Genomic DNA, 27,439 nt, shown 5'->3' with positions numbered 1-27,439 from the left:
GTACTATCTATACATTATTGTTATTGCTATTGACTGCCATGACTGCGGGAGCTGGTACAATGTTGTGCTCTGTTGTGGCATGTGCCATGTTGTGTCAGGAGGTGCTGAAACGAGCGGAGTTGAGTTGAGTTGAGTTGAATGGAGTTTCACCTCTTGCTACTGGACTACTATCTCATTTGTCCACGCTTGAAGGGGATAGATCATCTGCTAAAGTGGTTTGCTAGTTTTGTATATATGGAAAAGCTGGGAGGTCTACACAACACAACTCCTTCTTCAGCAGCTACTCGAATAGAATCCCTTTTGGAGGTATGGGTGGATATACGGTAGATGAAGGAAATGGAATGAGATAGATTAGAAGCTATACAAGGAATTCACGGGGGAGAAGTCAACTGAAGTAAAGTCAAGGACTCGGTAACTCGCTAGACAGGAGGCGGTTTTCCCCCCTTTCTTCACCATATCCGACCAAACTTACTTTATTGATATATTAGGTACTTACCTACCTGTGCACTCGCCCAATCGCTGACTCGCTCACTTTCTCAAACCTGGCTTACTGGCCAATTAACCAAGCCTGATCCGCGTCCTGGCCATTGTCAAATCCAGACGCCTGAGGAAACAGGGGTATTCCTTGTCCGGGGTCTCGGCTCTGATGCGCTCACACTCGTCGTCCCAGACGCGTTGGGCGAGGTTGACGAATCCGATGCGCTCTACTACGGCGTCATCACCGGTGCCACCACCTGTCCGCTTGGCAAGGACGACGACGCAAAGATCCGCAAACGGGTTGTCGTAGATGTTGGTTTCTTCCCGGACCCAGCGGTAGTACGCCAGTTGGCCGAGGACCAGGGCGTCGTGGGCGGACGCGCACAACTCCTTGATCCGGCGGGGTCGATTGTCCACGGGGCCGCAGAGCCGGACTGGGGAGTAGATCGCGTAGGAAGGGTGGCATTTCACGAAGAGGCCCGCGCGGGACGGGATTTCCGGGGCGTAGGCCCAGGAGTGGCGGGGTGGGTGGTCGAGCCACTCGAAGTGGAGGGAGACGGTGGATGCGTCGAGCTGGAGGAAGTTGGATAGTGGTGGTAGGCGGTCGGCCACGATCAGACGTCGGAATTCCTTCCAGGGGACGAGGGTGCCGTTGGCGAGCTCGACGGAGGCATCCATGCTCTCCGCCTGAAAGGTTGGGTGGTACCAATGCTGCACGCCCCTGAGCTCCAGGTAGGCCACCTCGCCGGACCAGCCGGCCCAGGACCAGCTGGGGAATCCCGGTCGTCGCGTGGACGTTGCGATGTGGAACCAGAGAAAGCTGTACTGCAGGGCGCCGTCGTCGGAAGGGGCATCCTCTTGCGCGACGACCGCCGGGAGCAAAACGCCCATGTACTGGTACAGCACCTTGGCGCGGGCCATGACGTTGAAGAGGCCCTGCATGGCTTGGATCACGTCCGAGGGGAAGGACAGCTGGCGCCGCGAGTATTCGTTGAGCTTGTAGATCTCGCGGAAGGGACTTGTCAGCGAGGTGTGCGTGTCGATGCGCCCGATGTTGCTGAAGGGGTACTCTTCCCAGGCTTCGGCGCGGAACACGTTCCCCCGCTGCTCCATGTAGACCTGGAGGTCGGTGAAGATCAGTCGCGACCCGGAGAAGACCATCTCCTGGTACGTCCACGCCCGGGTGTTCCATGTCGACTTCAGCACCAGGACCGGGCCGTCCGGCATGGTCCAGGTGAGCAGGTGCTTGCCGACCTTTGCACAAGGCTGCCGGCTGGGGTTCCTCTTCCTCGAGACGCCCGGGAGGCCGTGGTCTGCGCCATTCCCTGCCGCGGCAAATATCGTCAAGGACGCGCTGCTGTAGATGGGGCCCATTTTCTTGATCTGCGCCGCCTTCTCCACCAGGTTTGTCTGTGAGATGCAGTACCGGTCCACCCACAGGTAAGGGATGCCGACCTTTTTCGCGACCGTGAGAGCATCCTCGATCACGCGTGGGAGCTGCTTCGGCAGCCGGTCGCCGTCCGGGACAGACTCGTCGGATCGTCCCCAGACATAGCTCAGCGTGGCGTAGGGACATCCCTCGGGTGGCTTGACGATGCGGCGCGTCGAACAGTCAATGAGCTTAAAGTGGCGATTGTCCTTGAGTGACAGCCCGTCCCATTCTCGAATGTCAGTCATGCCGCCTCTCTCGATCCAGCTCTTGACGAAGGGAAAGTCGACGTACTTCCCAACCAGGCCGACAGAATGGTGTCCCACCGAACTGTCAGCTTTCGTCACAGCTCGGGATATAAAGCCTGACGATGCGCAGTCCTCTTCCAACGTGTCGAGTGAAGGCGTCGGAAGGACTGCCAGCCCTGTCGCTCTATATGCCCTGAATGCGCGAAGTGTGTAAGGCGTGTTTGCATCGTGCTCGGCAAGTTTGTTGTTGTGTATGGTCATGAAGAGGTAGCAAAGAGCACAGTGACTCGGATCCCATGTCGCTGGCGTGCCTAGGACAGCGACCTCCCAATTGGACCCTTCAGACTTGTAATCGTTCTCGATCTTCTTGAGGCGAGCAAGGCTATCGCTGATACCTCTGCGCAGTCCGCGGCATCGACGGCAAAGATCTTGCGCTCCTGGAGAAGTCCCAGAGATGGTTGGGGTTTGGGGATGGGCCTCGCAATAACGGTCCCAGCGTCGATAGGTGCCGTCCATGGCTTCATCGATCTGATCTGTGGCGAGGAGAAGAATCAGTCGTTGTGCCCTTGGGAACTCAGAGGAAATCGAGCGTCCCAGGGGATCATCTCAGCTGGCTCCGAGTCAAGCTGAAGGAGAAGACACAGCAATTGGCCTTCAGTACGTACAATGCGGGGCCAAGCTACCCTATCACTCCAGTCCACGTCAACGGAGCTGATGCTGGGTAGCGAGGGTCGCAACTGTCTTGAAGAGAAATCGCGGAGAACTCTGGGAGTCTCCTTGAAGAGCTGCAGATAGACTGCATGGTGATTGAGTGAGTCTGTAAACCGGCGACCCCATGTTGAGGCTTTTCAGCCAGTCATGAAGGTGGCTCATCCTGGATCTGAATTCATGAGGTGTTATTTGACCGTCATTGGGCGTCATTTGAGTGTCATTTGATCGAATTATAGAGAAGCCTGAGGAGCTGGAGCCGCAGACAACTCTGACACTTAAACATACGGCACCACGGATCAGCTGTTCACCCTATGACCAAGTATACCGCCGCTCATCTATACATTCATTATGCCTAGCGGAACCTATTTCCCTCGAGCACACCCTGATGGACTACTCCCTCCACCCAGAACAGGCGAGCGAAGATCGAATCACTTCCGACGAGTGACAAGCCATGCCGTTGTCCAAGCTCGGTGCTTGTTCTCCCGACATGTGGGCTTGATCTTCAGATACACTGCCTTCTGCGACGAGCCCGATGGAGGTTGTCGATCACTCGGCTACCCATGTCCATCTTCTCTGTATGGGGATTATCGAAGCGAGAGCGTCGGAACGCGGGGTACAGACCGCCACAACCGTTCGCCGTAACCGGGTGAAGAAGATGACGAGGTAGTACTCTTTAGTCCACAGAAATCCGGATCAGAGCCCGAAGATTTATGCGGAGAAGGTTACACTTGTGTGGAATCTGGTTGTTGTATCCATCATGATCGCCGGCGACCGCAACCTCTAGACCAGTAACATGCTCACCGGGCAGGTACAAATGTCGTTGACATCCACAATGAGTCCGAGAATGTGCGAAGCTCGTCCCCAGCCTCCTGCGCGTCCAATATGGCGTCCTGGTTAGCTATCTTGTCTTTTGCGCTGGGTTCAGCGACTGCGCAACAATACTATATCCCAGTATCAGGGACATCAGCGAGACCTCAATGCACGGCAACGCCATCCTACTCACAGCCGACATACTCGCCATACTCTGATTTTGCCTATTCCATGACCGAGACGGTACGGACCGCCACATCAGTTCAGCCAGGTCCTACCACCACCTATGCACCACCGGCTGCTTCGCTGACCAGCCTCCTCTCGTCCCTTTCGTTCACGACCTGGGGCAAATGGGATCCTAATGCCACAGACTCCGCCACGGACACGGACAACCCCTACGGAGATGCTGCGTGGACTGCCTTATGGCAGATGGCCAACCCTCCCAACTTCACCGAGACATCGGTCTTCAGCACGACCGTCTCGCCAACCCCCATCCCAACAAGCGAGCTGGTACTGCCTCCTCCGGACTACTTTGGACCTACGGACTGCTATTACTTCCCAGCCGATTTTCAGTTCGGCGTTGCAGGGTCTGCTGCTCAAATCGAAGGAGCAACTGCTGACGAAGGCAAAGGCCCCTCGCTCATGGACATTTTGATCCAGGACGATCGACCAAAGGACTACGTAACAAACGAAAACTACTACTATTATAAGCAAGAAATTGAGAGACTGGCCTCGATGGGCGTCAAATACTACTCTTTCAGTCTTGCGTGGAGTCGAATTCTGCCCTTTGCCCTGCCAGGCACTCCCGTCAATCAGCAGGGCCTCGACCACTATTCTGATTTGATCGACTTTGTCCTCGAGAAAGGCATGATACCCACGGTCACAATTCTACACTTCGACACTCCGGCACAATTCTTCGCAGCCAATTTCTCAGCGGCTCAGGCGAAACCGCTGATAGGCTATTCAAACGGCGGATATCAGAACGAGACGTTTGTAGACGCCTACGTCAACTACGCAAAGATTGTCATGACTTACTATGCAGACCGCGTGCCCATCTGGTTCACGTTCAACGAGCCATTCATCTATTCCTTCAATGGTCTATCGGTCGACCATGTGCTCAAGGCCCATGCCCAAGTTTATCACTTCTACAAAGAGTCGATTGGTGGAACCGGCAAAGTCTCACTCAAGTTCAACGACAACTTTGGCGTGCCTCGCGATCCTGCCAATGCCAACGATGTTTACGCCGCCGACCATTTCAACTCGTTCCAGCTGGGGATGTTCTGCAACCCGATCTTTTTGGGACAGGACTATCCGGACAGCTACAAAGAGACGGTTCCAGACTATGTGCCTCTGAGCCCAGAGGATTTGGCCTACATCAACGGCACTGCCGACTTTCTGGGTATTGACCCGTACACGGTGAGTCAACGCACTTCTTTTTTTGCACCATGTCTATTCAAGAGAACAGTGTGTTGACAGGAAGCTAATCGTACTCGCTCACAAGGCGACCGTCGTCTCTCCACCAGTCGCGGATTCGCTCGACTCGATACACGAATGCTGTGCCAACACGTCCAGCACATACTTTCCATACTGCGTGAATCAAAGCACCTTGACGACCACGGGCTGGAACATCGGCTACCGCTCTCAATCGTACGTCTACATCACACCGCGCTACCTACGCCTGTACCTGTCGTACCTGTACAACACGTTCCACACGCCCATCGTGATCACCGAGTTCGGCTTCCCCGTCTTCGGCGAGGACGACAAGACCGATCTGAGCGACCAGCTCTCCGACCTGCCCCGCTCCATTTACTACCTCTCGTACATGTCCGAGGTGCTCAAGTCCATCTGGGAGGACGGGGTGCACGTCGCGGGGGCCTTTGCCTGGAGCTTTGCCGACAACTGGGAGTTTGGTGACTACACGGCCCACTTTGGCATACAGACCGTCAACCGGACGACACAGCAGCGGCGCTACAAGAAGAGTTTTTTCGATTTGGTCGACTTTGTCAATTCGCGCACCATGCCCCAGCAACCGCAGTGGTCGGGCTGGTCAGGTCCGCCCGGAGGCCGACACTTCTAAAGAGGACGACCCGAGCCGTGGCCATCCTCGATGTGTGATGACCAGTGCAAACGAGAAAAATGGAGAGCTATCTACTAGTCATTTGTATATACATATTACGTACCCACATACGTAGATCTAAGAGCGACTCAAAAAGCCCTCAAGACTCTCTCCATCTCTCCAACTTTCCATACAGTATCTACCCACATTAAATAGTAAACAAGCTCGAACAGTTCTTCTCGTGAGAGGTATGCAGATACCATTAACCACCAACCACCAACCACCCTCCATGTAGGTGACACCCCTTTGCGGTTTGAAAAAAAGGGGCAACTCTAAATCGTGGTCATATGATATATGCGATGAGATGAGATGAGATGAAATAATATATGATGATATAAGGTGATATATAATATAATATAAAACGCGACGAATGCAATTTCCGTATGCTAGACTAGCTAAATCCCAAGGACGTTGATGTTCGATGTTTGATGTTTGAAGGGTCAATAATGCATGGGTGGATGTACAACCAAATGATACGTTTTGCGCCACACATACACAAACATTCTGCATGCTTCGTTTTCTTGTCCTGGTCGCTCTCCCCCCCTCTCTCCCCGGTCCGGTTCGCACCTTCGACCAGATGGCCTTTCTCTGCCATGCCCGAAAAAAGAGCACAGTTGACCACCCGATCGAAGACTCTCGAGTACCGGTTTGATTCAAGGCAAATCTTTGTGTCGTTCGAGAGCTAGAGAATGCCAACCTAGTTAAGTAGACGGCCCCGAAAGCCCACCTGCTCGGACCAGACCAGATCAGATCAGAAGATCGAGTGGACCACAGCCTTGACGTAATCCATGGCACCCTTCTTTTTCTTCTCCTCCTGCAGCTCAGCGATACTTTCCCTGCGCTGTTCTTCCGAGACACCCGGCCCGCTAATGAGATCGGCCTGGCCCTCGCGCATGCCCGTGTAGATGTCAATGTCCTTGATTTTGATGTACAGCGGGCGATGCTCCTTTTGCATGAACCAGGACCAGATCTTCCAGCCTAGGTAGAGGACGACGAGGAAAGGACCCGCGAGGTAGTCCTGGAAGAAGATGGTCGGGTCGAGATTGGGTCCTCCGACCGGGTAGAGGGCCACGTAGAATTGGGCGGCCAAACACACAAAGTTCATGACAGCGCAGACGTAAGAGCCGTAGATACCGAAGGCAGCTTTGAACGGGAGCTCATCGACGCTGTGTCCCTGAAGTTTCCTGCGAGAGTGCCACTTTTAGCTTGCGGAGCTCAATGACGAAAGAGTTTGTGACAGCTTACCATGCCGCCCGGAAGCGAATGTGCGCGACTGCGATGCTGCCGAAGATGAAGAAAGAAGAGAGACCAGACAAGGCCAGAAGCCAGTTGAAAACGTTGCCACCTCCATTCTTGTCCAAATTGAGGAATGCCAAACACCCAAACAGAAGTTGGAGGAGGGTCACGACAACAGGCCGGCCCTTCTTGTCGACGTAGGCAAACAGCTTGGGACCCATACCTGTGCCAACAGGTCAGCGGTGGTCAGATTAGACCTCAACATCATGTGTCTTACCGTGTTGAGCCAATGCTTGGAAGGTTCGGGTAGAGGCAAATGTGCACGAGTTGGCGACACTCATCACCGAAATCAAAATCATGGCGTTGAATATCGACGGAAGCGCTTTGATGCCCGCCAGTTCGATAGCAATCACAAACGGGGAATGTCGACTTTCGGCGCCAGCCCCGCTGTAGAGCGGGCTGTCTGCTGGCACAATAAGGCCGACTAGGAAGAGATTGATGACATAAAAGATACAGATACGCCACACAACTTGTTTCGTAGCCTTGGGGATTTCTCTCCTTGGGTTTTGGGCCTCGGCAGCAGCCAGACCAGTGAGTTCGGTGCCGCCAAAAGCAAACGAGGCTGTGACAAAGACAGTGCAGAAGCCGTGGAAGCCATTAAGGAAACCAGCCCATGGGTGGTGCCTAAAACGAGACAGCCCTGTCAGTATGTGGGTGGTAAGGAGCCTTGGACATGACCTTACCAATATCTGGCTCCGATATAACCTCGATGATCGGTGGGTACACCGCCACAATCGATTATGATGCCTAGGATCATGAATCCGACGCAAGCGATAACCTTCATTGCGCTGAGGACAAACTCGACCTAATCTGGTGAGCAGCGAACACCGATGACCGCACATGTGGTCACTTACTTCTCCATAGCCCTTCACACCAAAGTATTGAATGACAGTAAGAGCAAAAAGCAAGGGGATGATCCAGGCGGTATCATTGACGTTCTCTACATCCGTCCAAAAGTGGATGATCTTGCCAGCTGTCAGTGGGGATCCATGGTGGCCAGGAACATTCTCACGTTGCAAGCTGCTGAAATCTCAAAAGGAAGCACCGTGAGCCAGCCAATGCCGTATTGCCAACCGCAGGCAAATCCCCACGAAGGGTCAATGAATCTGCAGATGTACATGGTGAATGCTCCATTGATGGGATACATGACGGCCAACTCGGCAAGCGCTTGCATCATGAGGTATCTAAACAAGGTCAGTTAGGACATTCTCATGCCAGAGAGGGAAGTTTATGAACTGTACATCATGCCTCCTGTCGTGAAAGTATTAGACTAGCACATATCATTTGCATTGTTTGACACTCACCAATGATCATAAAGCCGATGAGCACAGCACCAGGGCCGCCAGTCTGGAAAGCGCTACCACTTCCGATGAAGAGACCTGCACCAATAGCGCCACCACTGAGATCATAATCAGTAAATCCATTGGTACCAGCGAACACCGAGAAGGAGTTGATCCGTGACAGGAAGTCAATGGTCGACACCAAGGTGGGACCATAGAAGGAGGGCTCCCTAGGTAAAAAAGGCTTACATAGCAATCATCTGCATATGTCTACCTCTCAGATTCCGGTGCAGCTTGCCTTGGTCGGTCTCGACAATGGCTACATCGTGGGCATCGACGCTGAATTGGCGACCACGCAGGTGGTCAGCCAAGCTAGCCGGGTCGACTGCATCGGACTTCGCTCGCTTCTCAGGGTCCTGCAGGGTCAGGCTCTCTCGACGTTCGCTCATATTGGGCTTTGGATTGCTGGCACTGGAAGGTAAGAATCAAACAGAAAGAATGGAAAGGACAAGCCCAGCCATGAGGGCTGGGCCGGCCAAGATAAAGAACGACAAGCATGGAAGCTTGTGGGCAGATAAGCACATCAAGCTCTACCTCCTTTTAGCGATTCCTAGATAGGCGTTCGCGACGGGCGAATGGGCGAAGACTTTAGATTGCTGAACCTGGTCAAGGTAAGAAACTTAGCCTGGGTTTTCGAAGTCACCTCGATCTTTCGTTGGCGAGATTGCTGTCCAAGTGATTGGACACATGCGGCCTCAAAGAAATGGCCCTTCTAGAATGCCATGTGTGACTGGGTGCTATCTGGCGAGAGTGGTATCAGATACCAGGGTGATTGCTTGTAGTTGCGAGATATGGTTAATACCCTCCGACGCCCCGCTAATGTCGATACGGAAGGTACCGTCTATCCGACGAGGTTGTCGTGCCGCCGGCACGACGTGGCTCGCACACGAATGCAACATTGATGATTCTCCTGCAGATAAACGCGTCGACTTGCCGTATCTCAAGAGCAGAGGTGCCATGTGAGGCTCATGTAAGCCATAGCGGTAGAACTCGTCAGCAGATGTTCCGGTCGCCGAGGAAATTTGGGTAAGGCTGAGCAGAGGTTGAGCACTTGTACTGATAGGTGTCTGACGCTCATAACAAGGGGCATGGCCGTGATCCTAAAAGTAGCGGATAAGGCAGGCAGCTAACGGAATAGGGTGATTGGTGTTGATTATTTGCTGCATCTTGCCAAAGCAGCGAGCAATCTACAAGAACTGACGAGTCAAGAGGGATGGAAAGCTGGTAATCTGAAGAAAGGAGAGCTCAAGTGATGAGATTATCATAGAAGCACCTCCCGTCATTTTATACCATATCATTGAGCGGGTATGTCTTTTGGGTTTATGATATAAGCATAAGGAGAAAGGAGGAAACAGTGATGGTAAGGTTAAATAAAGTACGACAAGACCCAAATAAGCTTAATCGTAAACCACTGTAGCTGTGTTAAGGTTGAAAGTTACGTACTATGGATAAAGTAGCAAGAGGAGCTCTCGGCGCCCCAGTTTATTTCCTTGATCCCTTGGCTGCAGGCGACAGCAACGACAGACTCGTCGTGTTGCTCGCTGACTTCCAACCACAGCACATTGAGTCAATCAATTACCTGCACGACCCGCATTTCATAACGGGCTGAACTTTGAACGGTTTCTCTTTCCTACGACCTGAGGCTCCGAGTTATTCTCCTTCTCCTTCATCCATCTCCACTCGAATCGTCATAATGGACCCCAGGGGTCTCACGTTGCGGAAGAAGCGTAAAGACCGCCCGACTATCAGCGCACCTCAAAATGCCTCTGGTCCTGGTATTGGCAAACCAGGGCCTCCGCAGAACAAATCTGGCAATACCCTGGCTGTGCCGCGAGAGCGCAACGCGCCAACCGAGACCTCTGACCTCGTCAAACGACGTTATTCGACAAGATATAATCAACTCCCTGACTTCAGCAACCTCGGGGCTCCCGCTGTCCCCGCGCTACCAGGAGCTGGTACCCTGAAGCGTCGCTCTGGAGGCGGTTCTCCACGCCGACCTGGAGCAGGATCAACCTCACGTCCTCTTGTCGTCGATAACGATATCCTCCGAGATCCGAACCTTCAACACGAACGTTATGTCACAGATCTCCTTGCAAATGCCTCAGAACAAGATATTCAGGAATATCAGAACAGTCTGCAGCGGCTCAAGCATCACAACTCTCAAGAGCTGAAGCAGAGCGTCTACCAGAACAGAACACAATTCATCAAGATCAGTAAAGAGGCGGAAAAGTTGAAGGCCGAGATGGGTATTCTTCAGGGCCTTATGACCGAGCTGACCGGCACTCTGGGAACGGGGAATGGGGGAACCGCAAGCACACCCATCTCACCCGACCTGAATGGGGGTTCACTATCCAGGAGAAATACAAACAGGACGTCGGTAGCGAATTTGGAGCACATGTGGAACATTCAACTACAATCACTGTGGAAGAATATCGAGAAATCTCAAAAGTTTTTGCCAGCTACTCCTGGCCGGCATATCATTGCGGAGACGGGTGCTTGGATTGAGCTGGACTCGGCTACTTGGAAACCAAAACGGCCTGTTCATATCGTGCTTCTGAACGACCATCTTCTTGTTGCTTCGAAGAAACGTAAGCGGGTAGATCCCAATGCACCTCAACAGGGACCCGCCCCAACGAAATTGGTGGCCGAGGAATGCTGGCCACTTCAGGACATTGAGATCATCGACATGGCGGCTAGCGTAGCGAATGCCGGGGCCACAACACCAGCTGAGGAAAAGGCCATTGCCTCTGCACTGGCAATCAGATCTGGTGGACGGTCGCTCACCTACCGACACGAGAAACGTGACGAAAAGGCCAAAGGCAGTCTATTGATGGCTCTCAGAAAGGCATCCGAGGACGTTCGGAAAGCTGCCAAAACGCAGGAGGAGCAAAGCAATCCACTCCAGTCCGAAAGCCTCAACTACTTTGCAGCCCGCGACCCAGCATCGGCGAAGAACACCGAAATCATCGAAAGCATCAACTCCTCCAAGGACAAGCCCGATATCCTCATAGAAGTTGATGGCCGACAACAGAATTTCCGCTGGGTTGAGGGACAAATAGACGATTTGGACATTGAAATTTCCCTACAACGCTTCGATGAAGCTGTCGAAAAGGTCGAAAAGTTACGGAAAATTGCTAAGAGCTTGAAGGGCAATTCGATCGCACAAGAGCTCATCAGCGTCAAGGTTGATGAGCGCGCCGGCAAGCTTGCCACTGTGCTCAGCCGGGAACTGATTGAGACTCCATCTTTCATGGAAGCCACGAAACGCAAGGTCGGCTATCTCATCCGCCTCGGATTTGAGGATCGTGCAAGAGAAGCCTACCTCAACGCTCGGAGCGAGACCCTCATCAAAAGAGCGCGGCAATGCGTTTTCGAGGGTGATCTGCACCGCTATGTCTTTTCCATCTCTTACGTTTACTTTACTATTGTGAAGAACACTGTGCTTATATATCAAGCGGCCTTTTCACCGTTGACCATCAGCGCTTGCGTCAAATGGGCCGACACGCATTTGGAGACGTTCAACACCTTGCTAGTCAGGCAGTTGAGTGCAATTGAGAAGCAAGGAAAGTTGTGGAGAGAATGTATGGACGTGGTGTGGCAGCACGAGCGGGAGATGTTGGGCAATTCTGGTCTGGATTTTAGAGAGGTTATTGGGCGTGAGCTGGAGGTCAGGGATCTGCCTAGCACTGCAAAGCCAGGTGGAAACACTTCTGCCGGGACGAAGCAGGGGAGCCGGTCAAAGTCACGGACCAGAGGTGCGACGTGAAGAAATTACATGTTGAGCGGAGAAGGCAAATATATTGGTACTCCTTTCAAATCTACACAATGGTATATGCAAAATTGCACAACTGACTCCCGGCGCTTTTCGCTCATGCTGGAATGGAAAATTTTCTTCCGCATTGCCCCATGTCGCACGGTCGCAAGCTTTGATGTTGACACGCAGGAGTACTGCGATGATGATACATGGTGTACAGATGATGAGTCCGTCCTTTCGATAGTCGTCGAGTAGCGACTTGGGCTTGTCTGAGGAGCAGGGCTCGGAAACTAGGGAGATATCGCAGGTGTGGTTTATTCGTTGATCTTTGCGAGAAGCCTTGATGCCATTAGCACACGATTTGCGTCCCGTCCATAACGTGAATTGCACGTACTCGTGATCCCGGAACAGATGGAATTCCTCTTCTCCCACTTTCACCGGGCTTCCGCCATACTGAGGAATCAACACCTTGTCACCCTCCTGGACGCTCATTGCCATCCTCTTTCCATCCTTGTCGAATCCACCAGGTCCCACGGCCAGGACCTTTGCCTCGTTCAGCTCCTTGACGCTGCTTTCGGGGAGGTAGATGCCAGCAGCTGTTCTTGACTCGGCCTTGATTCGTTGGACGAGAACGCGGTCGAGAAGAGGGACGAGGGATCGGATGCTCTTGATTGCGGTAGTCTGCGCGAGGTGGTTTGTCAATCAATACTGGTTACGAGGGAGAGCGGCGCAAACAGTGGCTTTTAGACACATGTCCGCAGGGAAGATAACTTACCATCTTGACTGAATGGGAGAGATCTGGTGCAGGTCTAAGATAGGATGGACTATGGTATGAGGAAGAGGTAGAATCACACAAAGGTCTGTAAACAGATGGATCACTTTTCAAGAGGTCCTGGGGGGACTTTTTCTCGAACCATCCGCTCGTTAGACTTTCCTCGGCGGAGCTCCGATAATGATTGGACAGGAAACGCCGCAAACTTTCCAAGCTCCATCGCAAAACAAGCAAACGTAACAAACATTCTGCGCGTGTTTCACTCCACCGTCAAATACCAGCCTTGCGACGGCCTGTTTCCCTCCCCCACTTTCGGTGCGCGCATCATCTGGGTCGACAAGATGATGGACTCGGACGAAGACGATATCTACCCGGAGCACGATGAGTCGAACGCCCAGAGGCATCAGAGTGAGGTGAAGATGGAGGATGGTGAGGATGGTGAAGAGGAGGGCGAGGAAGTCGAAGAGGAAGACGACGATGTATGAGATGCGCTTCCAAAGAGACGGCAAGGGGACTGACAGCATCCAGGACGATGTCGACTTCATCATCGACGTCAAGGACGAGCCTAAACCAGAGCCAGGCTCAGGACAAAGTTCTCAGACGAAGCGGCTTCCTGGTTTAGCACAAACTGGCGCAGATATACGGAAATCGTCATCAACACCGACACCAGCAATGAAAGCAGGCACGCCCGCAGATATCAGAGGTGGATCCCAACCTCCCAATGATCGTCCTGGCACCGACTACCCAGCTCGACACACGTCCAAGATCGATCCGAACGGAAATCCGGTGCACCCAGCCACTGGCAAGCCCATCATGTCTACAGATTTCGATGTTGACTTTCCCTCGGAATCATCAAAGCCATGGCGAAAGCCCGGTGCTGATATAACGGACTATTTCAACTATGGATTTGACGAGTTTACCTGGGCTTCTTACTGCCTGAAACAGCAGCAGATGCCTAAAGAAGTGAAAGAGATCACACAACAAGCAGAACAGATGAAAGCGTTTGTGGAAGGTATCCCCGGGGGTGGCATGCCTGGGATGCCCGCCTTGCCAGGTGCGCCGGCAGCGGATATGTCACAAATGGCGATGCCCAACGAAGCGCAAATGCAGCAGATGTTCGCTGCCATGACGTCTCAAGGGCTGGATCCAACGACTATGGACCCGGCTCAGTTCATGCAGTTCATGGCAGGTGGAGGAGGGCCAATGATGGGACAGCCGCAACCGCCTACTGGTCCCTCCGCTTCGTTTGGAGGGGGCGGAGGTGGTGGTGGATTTGACCAAGGCGGAGGCGGTGGAGGAGGCTTTGGTGGCCGTGGAAGAGGAAAAGGTGGGAGGAGAAATTGGTAGAGACAGTTTCGTCATCCGGACTCGCCTGTGCATTATTGATCACACCCTACTGTTCAATAAACAGGCGTACAGGACCGGGGGGCGGCTCATCTGAAAGATCTTGCTTGATCTTATACGGCTCGCCATAAAGTGGAGCGAGACGCGATCATCTATGTACGAACAAGGAATCATCAAGTGTCAATGACAGTGGCGCCATTATTGGTCGTGTTTTCTCTTTTGTTGTTTGTGTTTGAACTCAGCCTTGCGCAGTTTCGAGGCTGCGCTAAGCTACAACCACCACCTCTGCCTTCCTACTCGTAGAGCTGTTCACAATACCATGCCTGTAAACCCCAATGCAGCCAGGTATACAAGGCATTCCCTCCTTCAAAGGCATCATCGACTACTTCTCTAGGGGATAAGCCGACCAGGCGCGCCGGTCAGCGATATGTTGCACACAACCAGCGCACCACCAGGTCACGGAAAACCCGCGAGGGAGAGGACAATTGAGGCGTCCTGCCCCCAAGAATCCACGTCGACTCTTCTGCAACGCCTGAACTGCTTCATCTAGGCAAGGATAGCGGTCCGCTACACCCGCCCTCTCACGAGCCATGGTTGGACAAAACATGTGCGGTGCTGCAGGTATACAGCCGCATAGGATCAAAACGGATCACGATCTTACCGTGGAGAGTAAATTTCCTTGTAATCAGCACTACAGTCAGGGATTCAAGAAGCGATAAATGTCCCACGATGTCAGGCCTTTCAGTCTCCCTCTTCCCAAATCTCACTCCCCTAGCAGGCACAAAGGGAAAAAAAGGTAAAAAGGCTCGAAGGAGGAGCAAGCAACAAGCGCTCCTTTCTACAATCTTCTTCAATCAACTCGAGACCTCGTTTTGCGTTCACGCCCCGTGGCTTTGGTATCAACGAGCTATTTCATCAGACACAATGGCGGAGTCTATTACTGAGCAGCTGGACCACCTTCGCTCGCTGCTGTCCGAGCCCGAAGTCATCCTCCCATCATCAGAGCGGTACGACTCACATACTTCGACATGGGCGGCCCAGAAGAACCTGCATCCCCGTCTCGTCGTCCGGCCGGGCTCAACACAGTCTCTGTCAAAGGTCCTGCAATACCTGTCGACTTCGGACCTGGACATGGCGGTTCGCAGTTCCGGGTATGGCTCGGCCTCGGCCAGGGACGTGCTCATCAGCATGGAGGCGTTCGACGAGTTCAGCTGGGATCGCGAAAAGGAGATCTTAACACTGGGCGCGGGACAGCTCTGGAGGGATTACTATGAGAAGATGGATCGAGTGGCTCCAGAATATCACGGTATATAACGACGACGTGGAATACCCCACCACCCTTGTTCCCTCGAAAACAAAAAACACAATGGTGAAGTGATTGAATCTCGGCTAACTGAATATTCCTGTCTCTTCTTGATGAGGAAAATAGTCGTCGCTGCACGTACACCAGCTCTGGGAATCGGGGGCAGCATCCTCTCGGGAGGCTTCTCCTGGCTGGCCCGCCAATACGGCAACACGTCAGACCCGGCCAACATGCTCGACGCAGAGGTCGTCAAGATGGACGGGACTGTCCTTTGGGCCTCGCAGGATCCCGACCTGCTGTGGACCTTGCGCGGCGCCGGCGCGAGTTTCTGCGTCGTCACCAAGTTCAAGCTGCGCGCCCACCCGTGTCCCCAGGACATCTACGCTGGGCCCATCATCGTCCCGCGGCGCCAGCTCGCCCTCGTGGCCGGGAGCATTGCGTCCATGAACGCCCGCTCGGAGACTCTGGCACCCCAGGTCTCGATGGACCTGTACGTGGTGAAGAAAGAACAAGCGGCGCACATGGGCGCGACGGAAGATCTGCTGATCGTGCAGGCGTTCGACGCTCTGGGCCGTGAGCACGGCCGGTCGGAAGAAGGGTTCAAGTGGGCGCTTGATGTTCCTGGGGCGATGGACATGACACGAGTCACCAATCTACGCGGTGTCTCGCAGATGCACGGTAAGTTTGTTAGCTCTCTGCGCCCAAAATCCATCTCATGAACGCCTAATCTCGCCCAACACTTTTCTTTGCGGCAGCCCAGATAAAAGACAGGTGCAGCAGAAAGAGATACATGGCTGAGAGAGAAGTCACTCAATACGTCGATGCTTTGTAAAAAAAACCCCCCCAAAGAAAAGAAGAAATACTAACATATCCAACCCCCAACGTGCCACCTCTACGAGGTTGGCCCAGGGGTTCGCTGATCAATAGAACAAACCACCGCTCTCAAAGGCCGATTCAAGACACTGTGGCAGCCCCTGATCGTGGAGACACTGAGCGAAGAAACGATCCTCGGCGCGGTGCGTTGGTTCGACCACGTCGGCGCCACCGGCGACCGCTCGATCGCCAACAGCGCCCAACTCGTCTTCGAGTGTCTCTGCACGCGGGATTCGACGAGCGGGGCTGGGGCATCGGCCTGGCCGCGGCCGCTGAGGATGAAGAACACGATCATCTGCGCGGCCGGGTGTGATGCAACAACTGGTGCTACTGCTGGGGGCAAAAGCACAGAGGCCGAAGAAGGGAGTAATGGAGGCGGTGGCGGTGATGATGGTGACTACGACGACAGCGACAAACTTACCACAGCGCGACAACTCCTCCACGACGCCCCGCGCATCGTCTTCGACGGACACGGCGACCAGAGGATCCGCTACGCGCCAAACGCGCTGGAAGAGTACCATGACCTGAAAGATGTGAGTGACCGTGCCAGACTCATCCCATCCCATCACATAGTTTCTGCGCTCTCTCAACCTGATAATCACACGCACACATTCTCTCTCTCTCCACACCTCTCCCTCTTCCTGAATATCCTGAACCTCCCCAAGAAACGGAAAAGGAAAATCTGAAGGAGAAGCCCCCGTTGAACACCCCGACGACACTCTCCTCGACATCGTATTTTCCCTTGAGTTTTTCACCTGTTCCCCCTTTCCCCTGGAGTACTAAACTACTTGTCTACCGGGCTCCTCAGTACTTGTGATTATTACCCTTCTTTCCGTGTTGACCCACTTCCTAGGTCTACGCCGAACATCTCCCCAAACTGCTCTCGTTGAAGAAACTGCACGATCCGCGGAACAAGCTCAAGGGGCCGATCAATTACGTCTCCTGATCTCTCGCTCCAACACAACCCGACCGTGACCATGACCATGTCCCCACATATCATATCGAAGTGTCGTACTACGAAGGCCAGGGCGAGGGCGAGCGTGGTTTATTGAGTGAAAGTGTATGACATCTCTATCTCATTCCGAGGTGGTCAGCGATTGTCACTGGCACTGGGACTGGCCTGGAACTGTGACCAAGACTAAGACTGGGAACTGAGACTTGACCGAGGCCAAGAAAAAAAAACAAGAAAGAACCACAGCAAGACCACCGGCTTGTTCTACTCTGGTATTTCGGAAAGGGGATGGAGGACCATGTCGGAGAAAATACGTTGTTCCAGAGCTTAAGGAAACGGTGGACAGAGTTTCAGAGAAAGGAAAGAGACCATCGTCAGGTACAATGTCAATGCTTCAATGCTCCAATGTCTCTGAAGCTATCAAGCTATATACCAAGGCGTTGCTGTCCTCGACTCTCATGGCCTTGTCTTCTTGCCTTGTCACCCGGCTCATGAAGCGCACCTGTCTTGTCTTGTCCACTCTCGTCTCTTTGTAGTTACCTTAAGCAAGGATGCTGTGTTGGACTTCTCAGTAACTTGTGGCTAGACCTCCGAAGCTCTTCGTGTCCTCATAACGCTCAGACCGCTTCCTCATGCAAGTGCTTCGCCTCCATAGTACACCATGCTAGCGCCGAACCATCACGGAGATTCTCTATTACCGCCCGCACCAGCATCAGCCTCTCTGACTTCTGCCGCCCCGTGCGTTCCTTGAGCATACACAGCTACCCTCGCCCTGTTAGAGACAATTCGTCGATTGTGGATTCATCATTTTCCCACGTGGTACGTGCCCCGTACATAACGTGCAGAGACGGTACATTCTGTTGTCCCGTTCCTCCTGAGAAATACCACACCAGCTGTCAACAAGCTGATGCCAGTCCTTTCCACAGGGGCAATAGTTGCGACCATATCCGCTCCTGGTGTTGCCCATCTCTAGAACTTGGTAGGGCACACTGTCCGGATAGATGCCCGAGGCTTTGTTTAGCCGGTGCTGCAGGTAAATTAGCAAATGGAACATGGCGGCACAGAATGTGCAGAGGTGATAACCATTGCCGGGCGATAGAACCTCGTGGCAGTCACATTCGAGATAGTCATCGATATTCCTCAAGCCTCGTATATTTTCTGCAATGGATGGCATGCCCTGCGCCTCGAAGTTATAGAGCTCTCGGGAGGGATTCTCGGAGCACTCTCGACAGAGTGGAACGATTCGAGCATGATCCCATATACAAACGCTCAGTGAGAGGTAGACATCGAGAGCGCATTTCGAGCAGACCATAAACTCAGAACCGTGTAACCCGTGCAAATCCACCAATACTGGCTGTGGTCCGTCATTCTGTAGCAGCCGTACTGCAGCTCGTATCGAGTTGGCCGAAAGCGAAGATATCTCCATCACAAGCTGCAGCTGGATCAGGCATTCCTCAATATCAGACAGGGGGAGGTCTCGGATTTTCAGCCTGTGGCCGATACATTCGAAGAATTCCAAAGGCCTCTCCAAAGGCCCTTCACGGTGTATTTTAGATTTCGGTGGTAGTCCTTGATCTCGCTCCGTCAAGCCACACCCTTTCCAGCTCATTGCACCTTCGAGTTCTTTGCATCCGCCCTCACTGTGGACGGCATGAGATGATTTTACCGCCATAAGTCGTGGCATTTCTGGCAGCGAATTCTGGCATCTAACTCGCAAGTCCTTGACGCTGAATGGTAGGGTGCCAAAAGGCAAAGGTTGACTCAATGGCTCCCACTTGGGCCATGGTTTGATACCAGGAATGGTAGCTGCAAGTTCTGCAAGCCAGTGATAGTCTTTCCTATCAAAGTTCTGGACGAGGGACGACAACAGGATCGGATTATTGAAAATGATCTGAAGGCCACTCTGCCTTGGCTTCTGTAACGTTTTCATTTCCAACACCATACCTTTGGTTCCAGATGAGACCGATTGGTTAGAAGGTCTGCCATCCATGTTAACTGTCCTTCTTTTGACAGCCTCGTCGCTTACTGTACCGAGACGAATCGGGTCGACGGCAAATGTATTCTCATGGCTCAAGCAAGATGAAGATAGCCTCGAGTCGTGTGTAAAGCTTTCGATCGCTACTTTCAATAGCTGGGTAGAATAATCTGGCAAATTGGACCTTGCCTCTTACTGAAATGATTGGTAAAGGTGCAGTTGACAAAAGGTCAACGGATAGATTCTTTTGGACAACTGCTGAGACCATTGAGTGGCACTCAATACGAGTAGAGTGATTCTGGAGAAAAGTAATTGAGGAACCGAGATGAGATGAGATGAGATAGAGGAGCAAAATCTACCTACTCTGTAAAGAGAATGGCCTATATCTGCTGTCAAGGCAACTTATTATGAATTTCTTTCCGGGTCAGAGCACCTCGTCGCTTGTGTCAACTCAATAACCAGCTGAATATGGCGCAGTCGGGGTCGCATGATCCACACTCTGCTGCGCTGAATGCATGATTTTGTCCATGTGGAGTTAGTTTCGAGCGTACAGCAGGGGAATTAGACATACCAGCGTATTGATTGAACCTTGGACCCAAGTCGATTGACCCAGACGTCCCTGCTCTACCGACTTTCATGCCTGAACTGATGGCACTGTAGCTTTGGGCTGGATTCACGACTTTGCTCGGGCGGTTGTGCTGGCGATGAGATGCTGATCCTGGCAGATGATAACCACCTGCTGAAAGCTGAGAACGTGAAGCTGTTGTTGGAAAACCGGAGTGATTGACACCCAAATTAGGCTGGTTTGGCAAGGCTGTCCGTTGCAAAGGGGTTCCTGAAGTAGCCAGCACATTTGCTGCCGCAGTTTAGCACAAGCAGTATGTTGGGTTCTGGCCACCTACAGATCCTCGATATCCGCGGCCTCTCGAGCGGTAACATGCCCCTCTTTTCGCTGCCACTAAGACTGCTCCCGGACCGTTGGTGTGGATGAAGTCGTTCGTGACCTTCTTGAAAGCGCCCATGTCTACGAGCTGGCCTTTCTGCTGTCTGGGGAGGGTCTTGTGGGCGAAAGGCTTGTCCCAAGTCAACGACCGACTGCACCCTCTCGGTTTGCGGCAAGGCAGAAAAGGACTGTAATGTCTGAATTACATCGTTCTTAGCGAGTGGCTCCATCTTCTCCAGCATGACTTTCTGTTTCAGAGTATCGTAGAGCTTCTGGGTCTGTGCTTGCTTCCTGCTCTTGTCCTGATACTGGTCGTAAAGTTGCGTATACTTTTGTTGCAATGATTGTACATCAGTAGAGAGTTCTGTGCACTGATTAGCGGACTCTTCGTTGGTGGATATATCTAGAGTTTCGTACGCTGATTCCGTGTCTCCAGAGCTTGAATTTGAGAATTGCCATCATTAACAGTCTTTTCAACCTCTGCATTGAGTTGGTGGAGCCTGTGCGTCAGGTTTCTAGCAATGTGTTGCTGATATGCACTATCACTCTCGTCAGAAAGGTCACTTATAAGACGAAGCATTAAACGTTACAGTTCCTGAGCCTTTTGGTATGTCCAGAAAGAAAGCGCCGTCTGGGCACAGTCCATGATGTTTGCGGGGTCGAGGCCACAAAGCACGCTGGTCTTGAAGTCTTCGGGTGGATTTACCAGATTGCGGACTGCATCGTGGGCATTTGGTAGGGCGGTCTTGCAAACAGGACATCGACGCTGATTCCGGGGTGCTATCGACAAGCCAGTCTTCTCGGCGCAGGGTATGCAAAAGATGTGCCTGAGACGGATTAGAACGACGGCGAGAAGCAGAATGACTGTAGGAGGAACATGCGCGCAAGTTGTAACAATTGCCTCCGCCGTGAGTGCAGCTCGACAACTGCCCCCCTGCTGATTGTTGCACCGCAAGTGCTGCTCCATTGCTCTGTGTCGAGGAGACGAGGTATGGTGAATGGCTGAACGGAGAGTAGTTAGATGAGCAGCGGAGATATCGCAGTGTGTATAGGTATGGGTAAAAGACACGGGCTGCCGCGATGTCAGCCACTGCCACGTCTGCGCCAATTGAGCGATGACGATCAGGTTCAGTCTTGTCTGCACTTGCCCCGTGTCCTCACAAAGCAGCACTCTATCTTCCATGAGATGCGCATCCTGAAATTTCATTAACGGGTAAAATTGCTTCGATTCATCAGTGGTCATCAGGTTCATATCAACCAAAGAAAAAAGCATTGCCTTGAGCATCCCTTCTGCCTCCCTTTGCGATCTCCTCAAACTCCTTCCCGGCCTTGAACTCCTTCCATACAATCGCGGGATAGATGTGCTTGTTCCTCTCATACCACCTTCGATCCACCACTTTGGTCCGCGTAGGGTCGTCGTTATGCCCTTCCAGCACCTCTTGCGTCTTTCCAGGCACCCGCAGCAGAGCATTGGTCTCGATGTCTTGTCCGCCTGGGTTAGTCTTTCTGACATCCGCTGTCCCAGAGTACTCGAACAGCAGCTTCCCTTCCCTACTCGGATCGGGAATCTTGTTCGCAATGAAATAGTAGAACTCATAGTGATGGGGAATGATGACTTCGCCTCGCACGAGCATCAAGTCATCGACACCCACACGTGCCCACTGTTTCCTCGAGTCCTCCCTGCGCCTCTTCTGCATGGCACTGCTCCCACCACCGACAGATCCTGAGCTAGAACCAGAGACGCCGAGTTGAGCTCCCACCTTTCTACACCTATCCAAGAACAACCACACATGATCACCCTTTTTGACTCTTACGCTGCCACCTGGCACATTCGCGCCAGCCTCGTAGAATACAAAGGGGATCTCAATCTCCGTCTCCTTTACCCGATCTTGGATCTCAAGGAATTCTTTCCGTAGTCTTTCTCGTTCCAGAGCCTCAGCGGCCAGTGCCGCTTTTGTGATTGCTCGGGGAGGAGGGAGATTCGAGTTGGGATTGGGGGTTAGTTTGCGAGTGATGGAGGATGGTTCAGGCGACGGTTCGGTTGACGGTCTCGAACTTCGCACTGCGGGCGACGAGACGGTACTTCCGCCCTCTGCGTCCTCGTCTTCGTCGCCTCCAAACGATAATAGTCCTTTGCCTGCAATCTTTTTCTTCTTCAACTTCTTACTCGGAGGTCCATCGTGGTCGGGTTTTCGTGTCGCCGCTGCACTGTACTTTGCAAATTAGCCCCGCCCTTGAAGCGCTTGAGAGGAAAGAAACCATGAGCCACACGACACAAGGCAGGATGGAAGGCCAGTGCCCGTGCCTCGAGAACAGCAAGGAACTATTCAACTCACCCGTCACTTTCGGGCGTCCTCGTCCTGGATCCTGCCGCTTCTCTCGCCTCTTTCTCTTTCAGTTCCAACACATCTGCCCGCCTCTTACGGAAGTCCGCCAGGTTCACCAGGCCGACAGTTTGCGACTTCAGCAGGTCTTCCGCGGTAGCAGACTGCGCCGCGAAGGCACGTGGCGTCGAGGTTCCAGAGGGGGGGTTGGACATGTTTGTGATCTGGCGGTGGATTGCGGTGGTAACACATGCCACAATGTCTAGGCAGGAAAAGAGAATGCACAAGGAAACAGGTGCGCATCCGGCTCTTCTACTGAAATCTACTGTCGGTCCTTTTTCAGCCAATCAAAAACTACCAAACTCAGCCTTGCACTTTCCGAGTATTGCGTTGCTTGAATACAACCCCCGACACCATCGATTGATTCTTTCACTTCAGATCTCATGGCGAGAAATATTGATTGATTTTCATCTTCAGAGATAGTGGTCACTATCCGTATCAGTAGTGGATTTACGACCGTGAACCAAAGCTCCCAAAACTTTTCCTACTATACAGTAACCAATTATCCATCATTCCTTCGTCAGAGAGGTTCTGAGATCCTTTACTGCAATGTAATTTGTTACGTCACATAGCACCTGATCTTCCGACATGTTCAATTCTTCTCAGTCCTGTACGTCGCGGTCAGACGACAATATACTCACCCTGGTTTTTCTCCATTCTCATAATAGTCGTAAACCTGAAGCCAGTTTCGTCATCCACATCTCCAAAGGAGTCTGCATACTCGCTGCTGAACAGACTCGGTTTCTTCTTCTCGTCATAATTGCGCCACACCTTCTCCAAAAGCTCCAAGCAGCTCTTGTTGTTAAGAAAGCCACTGTCCTTCTGGATATCAAGGCATCGTTGGCGAATCACGTCACGATCAGGGTCGTCGACGCATTCGCTGCCTGTAATAAACAAGGGCCAGAGAAGGTACACATCCGACTTGACAGCTTTGATGTACTTCAGACATTCTTGTACCCATCCACGGATGGCCAAGTCCGTACTGGGGACTTGTGGATGGGCCAAGCGCTCGGTATATAACAGCGCAGAATATCTGAAGGACTCAGATATATTCCCGAGGTCGACGCGCTGCTCATCGGTCAAGTAAGGCACTCCAAGGTTGGGGCGTTCGTGAAGACTCGAAGCTAACTGCCAAGCCAGCAAGGCCTGTCGAGTTTCCCTCCATTCTCGCCAGAACTGTGTCTTCACATCGGGTTCTGTCACTTTGCTGGAGAACAATTCGTCATCCTCAGCGATCCGCATCCATCCATTGCCGTCGAACTTGCTGTAGTCAAAGTGCAGTGCCGAAGACATCGTGGGCACCGGTCGAGACACAATAGCAGGACTTTCCTCAACTGACTTGCCTTGGCTCAACACATTCAGCCTACCCAGTTTGGCAATTATCTTGAACAAATTACCGTCACAACCAGCAAGATTCTCCAGCGCCCATTCTTCGTCTGATAGGGCGGACACGTCCAGGTGGTAGCCCTGGAGCTGTCCCTCGCGATCGTTGACCGTGGCAGTCATTGCATCAAACCAGGTGAACATCCGTGTGAACCATTTAGCCTCCCTCGTATTCAAACCTGAGTCGTTTTTGCGCATGGAAAGGAGTTTTTTGACACCAGCAAATTGTGTGCGGAACTTTGCAATCCCTGAATCACAGATGTGGAATAGACACAGAATAAGCAGTGTGGCCAGAATCGAATCGTCCATCCGTTGAACAGGATCAGCGAGTTGCATATTGAGAGATTGAATAGCAATGCCTTTATGAAGGGATTCCTCACGTGCTTGCTCCTGCGGAGTCAACAAGCCTGCCTCATGCCAGTCCTCTTTCGTAAGGGTGAGGTGGGCCATGGACGACCTCCTCGCTGGATCTGTCTTGCCCGTCGATAATCCAGTTTCCCGCCGCTGTCTCAGGTTACTTGCTGCCAATGCGGCTATCGCGTGTTGAAGCGTTTCGCTCTTCCCCGCCAGCCGCAGAATCTGAGTTCGATACGGGTTGGAAGGGCCGTCAAAGGCCACAATCACAGGCGAGATGACCTCAGTGTAGTATTGTATCAAATATTGCATCCGTGGGGTTGCGCCAATAGCTGTAATACCTGCAAAGGGTGAGAGCGAGAGGCTGTAGTCGTGCAGCGACCACTGAGGAAAGCCAACCGCAGAATCATCTTCGACAATGGCACATTCGTTTTCATACGCGACTCGACGTACTTCTTCAACCTCGCCGTCAATAGCATCGTCAATGCTCTGGGGAAGGACTTGTTCCATTCCTTGTGGTAGAAGTGCCGAAACATCTAGTTCATTGCTGAAAATACGGTCGTCCTGTCTCTGGTAAACGGAAAACTGCCCCTGCTCAGGAAACGACCCACCAAATGGGGATGTGACTCGAGGAGACTCGGTATAAGGAGGCAAAGTAGCCGGCACACCCATCGAGTCGTGGTTTAAGACTCGTCCAAAGTATGCTGATTCGGGCGACGGTGGAGAGTGTGACATCGGCGACACTCGATCGCTCCTGCTGTATACAGCACTAGGCCGTCGAAGACCGTCACCAACAGGGCCTCCGTGGACAACAGACGGTGCCCAAGACGCAGCCGTATACGGAGAGATTCTCGGCGCTATTTTGACTCCGGGCACTTCTGGTGGAGGGCTCCATGGACTAGTAGCCGTGGCATAAGAGGGCGTAATCGGAGGCGGATGAGATAGACCAAATTGGAAGGCTACGTTGCCGTTGGTGGCTGATTCTGGGGATTGCGCTTCCGAGGAGATGGTGGGGCGAGCATCTGGGGAAGCATTAAGAATGTGTTGCAACTGAGGTACGCGGGAAGATGGTGGTGGTAATGTCCTCTTCTTCGGTCTGGGCGGTGAATTGGATGCCGACAACTTCTGAGTGCCAGCAATGGGTAAAGAAAGGCCTCGAAGCTTGCCTCTGCTTGCTACTCCATTGCCCCAGGTTAATTGAGTTTTGTAGCCAGCACAGTCCTTGCCATCGTCCAAGCATCGGGAGCAGTACGGTCTCCGTCGGTCGCATTGAACACTCCGACTTGTACAGGTGAAGCAGTCCACAGCCGCACCAGCAGCAGGTGCGCGTTTCCTCCTCTTCCGTGGGGCAACCACACTTTCGTTGTCTGCCGGCGCTGGCGCAACATCCTGTGGTGTGGCGAACTGAGAGCTTGACATGACCATCAAGAGTGGTTGCAGTTTCGACGTGTAAGCTGGCAATTGGGGGGACAAGCAGCAGGAATGGAAGGATGTAAGGACGTCATGCACAGGCTCGAGTTCTTCAGTTCAACCTCGTTCGAATAGTGGGCGAATTCCCAAGATCCGCATTCCGGAGAATATATCGGTAAGGTCATGCGATGATGGGAATATGTGAGATTGGAGCGAAAGTAGCGAGGAAAGGAACAGGAAACAAGAACCAGCGGAAGAGATCATGAATCTAACGGCAGCCGACCCCCCATAAGGCATAGGTGTATGCACCCAGAAGAGATCTACAATGCAGAGAAGGATAACGGCGGCATAGAATCGAAGGCGTCGAATGCGTGGAAGATGGATTGACAATTGAGAGAACTGGAGAGGAGATGGCGAGATGGCTGCGGGAGTGGGTGGTGGACTCGACTCCGAGGCCAATAAGGTGCCCTTGCGCCCACCCCTAGCAGGCTACTATACCCCTCTGAGGTGCCTCCCCGCAGGTCCCTATCGCCCTTGCGGCCGCCCTGGAGAAAGTATTGATAGGCGGTCCATGCCCCCCCCCCCCCTGGCAGATTTCAGCCAGTCGGCAGTTGTATCATAGCTGACAGGAAGGGAAAGACTGCCGGGGGCGGGGAGACTGTAGGTCAAAATCTCCTCACCACCAAAGTCATGATGCCATTATTACCCATTGAGCCAGTCTTCCTTGTGCGCGCTGCACGCTCTACTCGCCCTTGATATTCTCAATCGATTAGCCCTCTGACATCCTCGGCTAGACCAAGGGAACAGCACAAAACCTCACTGGGTGTGACGCTGTTATCTTGCAGACAACAAATCCGACAGGGCTGCCCAAGTCCTCCACCACTAAGATTAGAGCCTGGACAAGTCACACCACAAGACAAGCATTGGTGGAATCTGCCCTAGGCTCGCTGGCACCTCTCTCGTACAAGGCTATATTCCGTCCTCTGGGAGAGCCTTCTTCCCGCGAGCACCCTCATATTCGAATGTCATCGAGAAGAGGGAAGAACAAAGGCAGCCATTATTGCGAAGGACAAACCTCGGATTGAATGAAACCCTGTCCTCGCCACCATTCCCATGTTATTCGAGGCCCGTTGTGTACGAGTAATTTCGGAGGGGCATACCTAGCTTCCAGGAAGTGTGGTGGGTGTCCTTTCGCGATCTGGTCTTCCTCTAGTACGCCCCGCCGGCTCTCAGGGCCGTCAAGCCCGTGTGGTGCGTGGTCCACTCGACAAAGACGGGGTTCTCAGACACAATCCACTTCTTGGTACGCTACCCGCACCCAGGATTTCGGCTAATGTCTAGCTTGTACAAGTACAAGTACGTGTACAACATGAGGGAGGACGGAAATCAATTGCGCCGCGTTCCACTCATTTGTAGGTACGAGCAAGGCCCGTGAGAGACATTCATCTTTTTCGTGGGATCGATTACCTAGGAGGAGGAAGCCAGACATTCACTATGGCGATGGCCATTTGTCCACTCTCCACGAGTCTTTGTTGTTTGCTTCCTGCTATTTTCGTACCCCAACT

General features: G+C 52.7%; 10 protein-coding genes across 10 annotated transcripts; 4 read left to right on the top strand and 6 right to left on the bottom strand.

Moving 5' to 3' along the window:
* Positions 1–558: 558 nt before the first annotated feature.
* AYO21_04246 (hypothetical protein) lies at positions 559–2,670 on the bottom strand (the record flags this gene model as incomplete). Its single annotated transcript, XM_022654219.1, has 1 exon — positions 559–2,670. One exon carries the CDS (start codon positions 2,668–2,670, stop codon positions 559–561), a length of 2,112 nt encoding a protein of 703 aa, XP_022513496.1.
* A 1,077-nt stretch (positions 2,671–3,747) lies between these two features.
* AYO21_04245 (hypothetical protein) lies at positions 3,748–5,752 on the top strand (the record flags this gene model as incomplete). Its single annotated transcript, XM_022654218.1, has 2 exons — positions 3,748–5,091; positions 5,141–5,752. The coding sequence occupies 2 exons, from the start codon at positions 3,748–3,750 to the stop codon at positions 5,750–5,752; spliced, it is 1,956 nt and encodes a 651-aa protein (XP_022513495.1).
* A 790-nt stretch (positions 5,753–6,542) lies between these two features.
* On the bottom strand, positions 6,543–8,816 carry AYO21_04244 (hypothetical protein; the record flags this gene model as incomplete). Its single annotated transcript, XM_022654217.1, has 9 exons — positions 6,543–6,975; positions 7,037–7,250; positions 7,305–7,711; positions 7,771–7,892; positions 7,942–8,052; positions 8,100–8,271; positions 8,329–8,338; positions 8,392–8,486; positions 8,617–8,816. The coding sequence occupies 9 exons, from the start codon at positions 8,814–8,816 to the stop codon at positions 6,543–6,545; spliced, it is 1,764 nt and encodes a 587-aa protein (XP_022513494.1).
* Positions 8,817–10,120: 1,304 nt separating this feature from the next.
* On the top strand, positions 10,121–12,193 carry AYO21_04243 (hypothetical protein; the record flags this gene model as incomplete). The annotated part of the gene is made up of 1 exon (XM_022654216.1): positions 10,121–12,193. The coding sequence occupies one exon, from the start codon at positions 10,121–10,123 to the stop codon at positions 12,191–12,193; it is 2,073 nt and encodes a 690-aa protein (XP_022513493.1).
* Positions 12,194–12,495: 302 nt separating this feature from the next.
* On the bottom strand, positions 12,496–12,959 carry AYO21_04242 (hypothetical protein; the record flags this gene model as incomplete). Its single annotated transcript, XM_022654215.1, has 3 exons — positions 12,496–12,520; positions 12,576–12,862; positions 12,957–12,959. 3 exons carry the CDS (start codon positions 12,957–12,959, stop codon positions 12,496–12,498), a joined length of 315 nt encoding a protein of 104 aa, XP_022513492.1.
* Positions 12,960–13,294: 335 nt separating this feature from the next.
* AYO21_04241 (hypothetical protein) lies at positions 13,295–14,300 on the top strand (the record flags this gene model as incomplete). The annotated part of the gene is made up of 2 exons (XM_022654214.1): positions 13,295–13,432; positions 13,482–14,300. 2 exons carry the CDS (start codon positions 13,295–13,297, stop codon positions 14,298–14,300), a joined length of 957 nt encoding a protein of 318 aa, XP_022513491.1.
* A 921-nt stretch (positions 14,301–15,221) lies between these two features.
* On the top strand, positions 15,222–17,419 carry AYO21_04240 (hypothetical protein; the record flags this gene model as incomplete). Its single annotated transcript, XM_022654213.1, has 4 exons — positions 15,222–15,603; positions 15,727–16,278; positions 16,549–17,006; positions 17,327–17,419. The coding sequence occupies 4 exons, from the start codon at positions 15,222–15,224 to the stop codon at positions 17,417–17,419; spliced, it is 1,485 nt and encodes a 494-aa protein (XP_022513490.1).
* Positions 17,420–18,200: 781 nt separating this feature from the next.
* AYO21_04239 (hypothetical protein) lies at positions 18,201–21,310 on the bottom strand (the record flags this gene model as incomplete). The annotated part of the gene is made up of 4 exons (XM_022654212.1): positions 18,201–19,340; positions 20,550–20,707; positions 20,761–20,882; positions 20,934–21,310. 4 exons carry the CDS (start codon positions 21,308–21,310, stop codon positions 18,201–18,203), a joined length of 1,797 nt encoding a protein of 598 aa, XP_022513489.1.
* A 286-nt stretch (positions 21,311–21,596) lies between these two features.
* On the bottom strand, positions 21,597–22,882 carry AYO21_04238 (hypothetical protein; the record flags this gene model as incomplete). Its single annotated transcript, XM_022654211.1, has 2 exons — positions 21,597–22,551; positions 22,680–22,882. 2 exons carry the CDS (start codon positions 22,880–22,882, stop codon positions 21,597–21,599), a joined length of 1,158 nt encoding a protein of 385 aa, XP_022513488.1.
* Positions 22,883–23,348: 466 nt separating this feature from the next.
* On the bottom strand, positions 23,349–25,883 carry AYO21_04237 (hypothetical protein; the record flags this gene model as incomplete). Its single annotated transcript, XM_022654210.1, has 1 exon — positions 23,349–25,883. One exon carries the CDS (start codon positions 25,881–25,883, stop codon positions 23,349–23,351), a length of 2,535 nt encoding a protein of 844 aa, XP_022513487.1.
* Positions 25,884–27,439: the final 1,556 nt, after the last annotated feature.

The sequence above is a fragment of the Fonsecaea monophora genome (assembly GCF_001642475.1).
Source record: "Fonsecaea monophora strain CBS 269.37 chromosome Unknown Scaff23, whole genome shotgun sequence".
Taxonomy (NCBI): Eukaryota; Fungi; Ascomycota; class Eurotiomycetes; order Chaetothyriales; family Herpotrichiellaceae; genus Fonsecaea; species Fonsecaea monophora.
The sequence above is the reverse complement of the archived record's forward strand: the minus strand, read 5'-3'. Positions and strand labels throughout refer to the sequence as shown.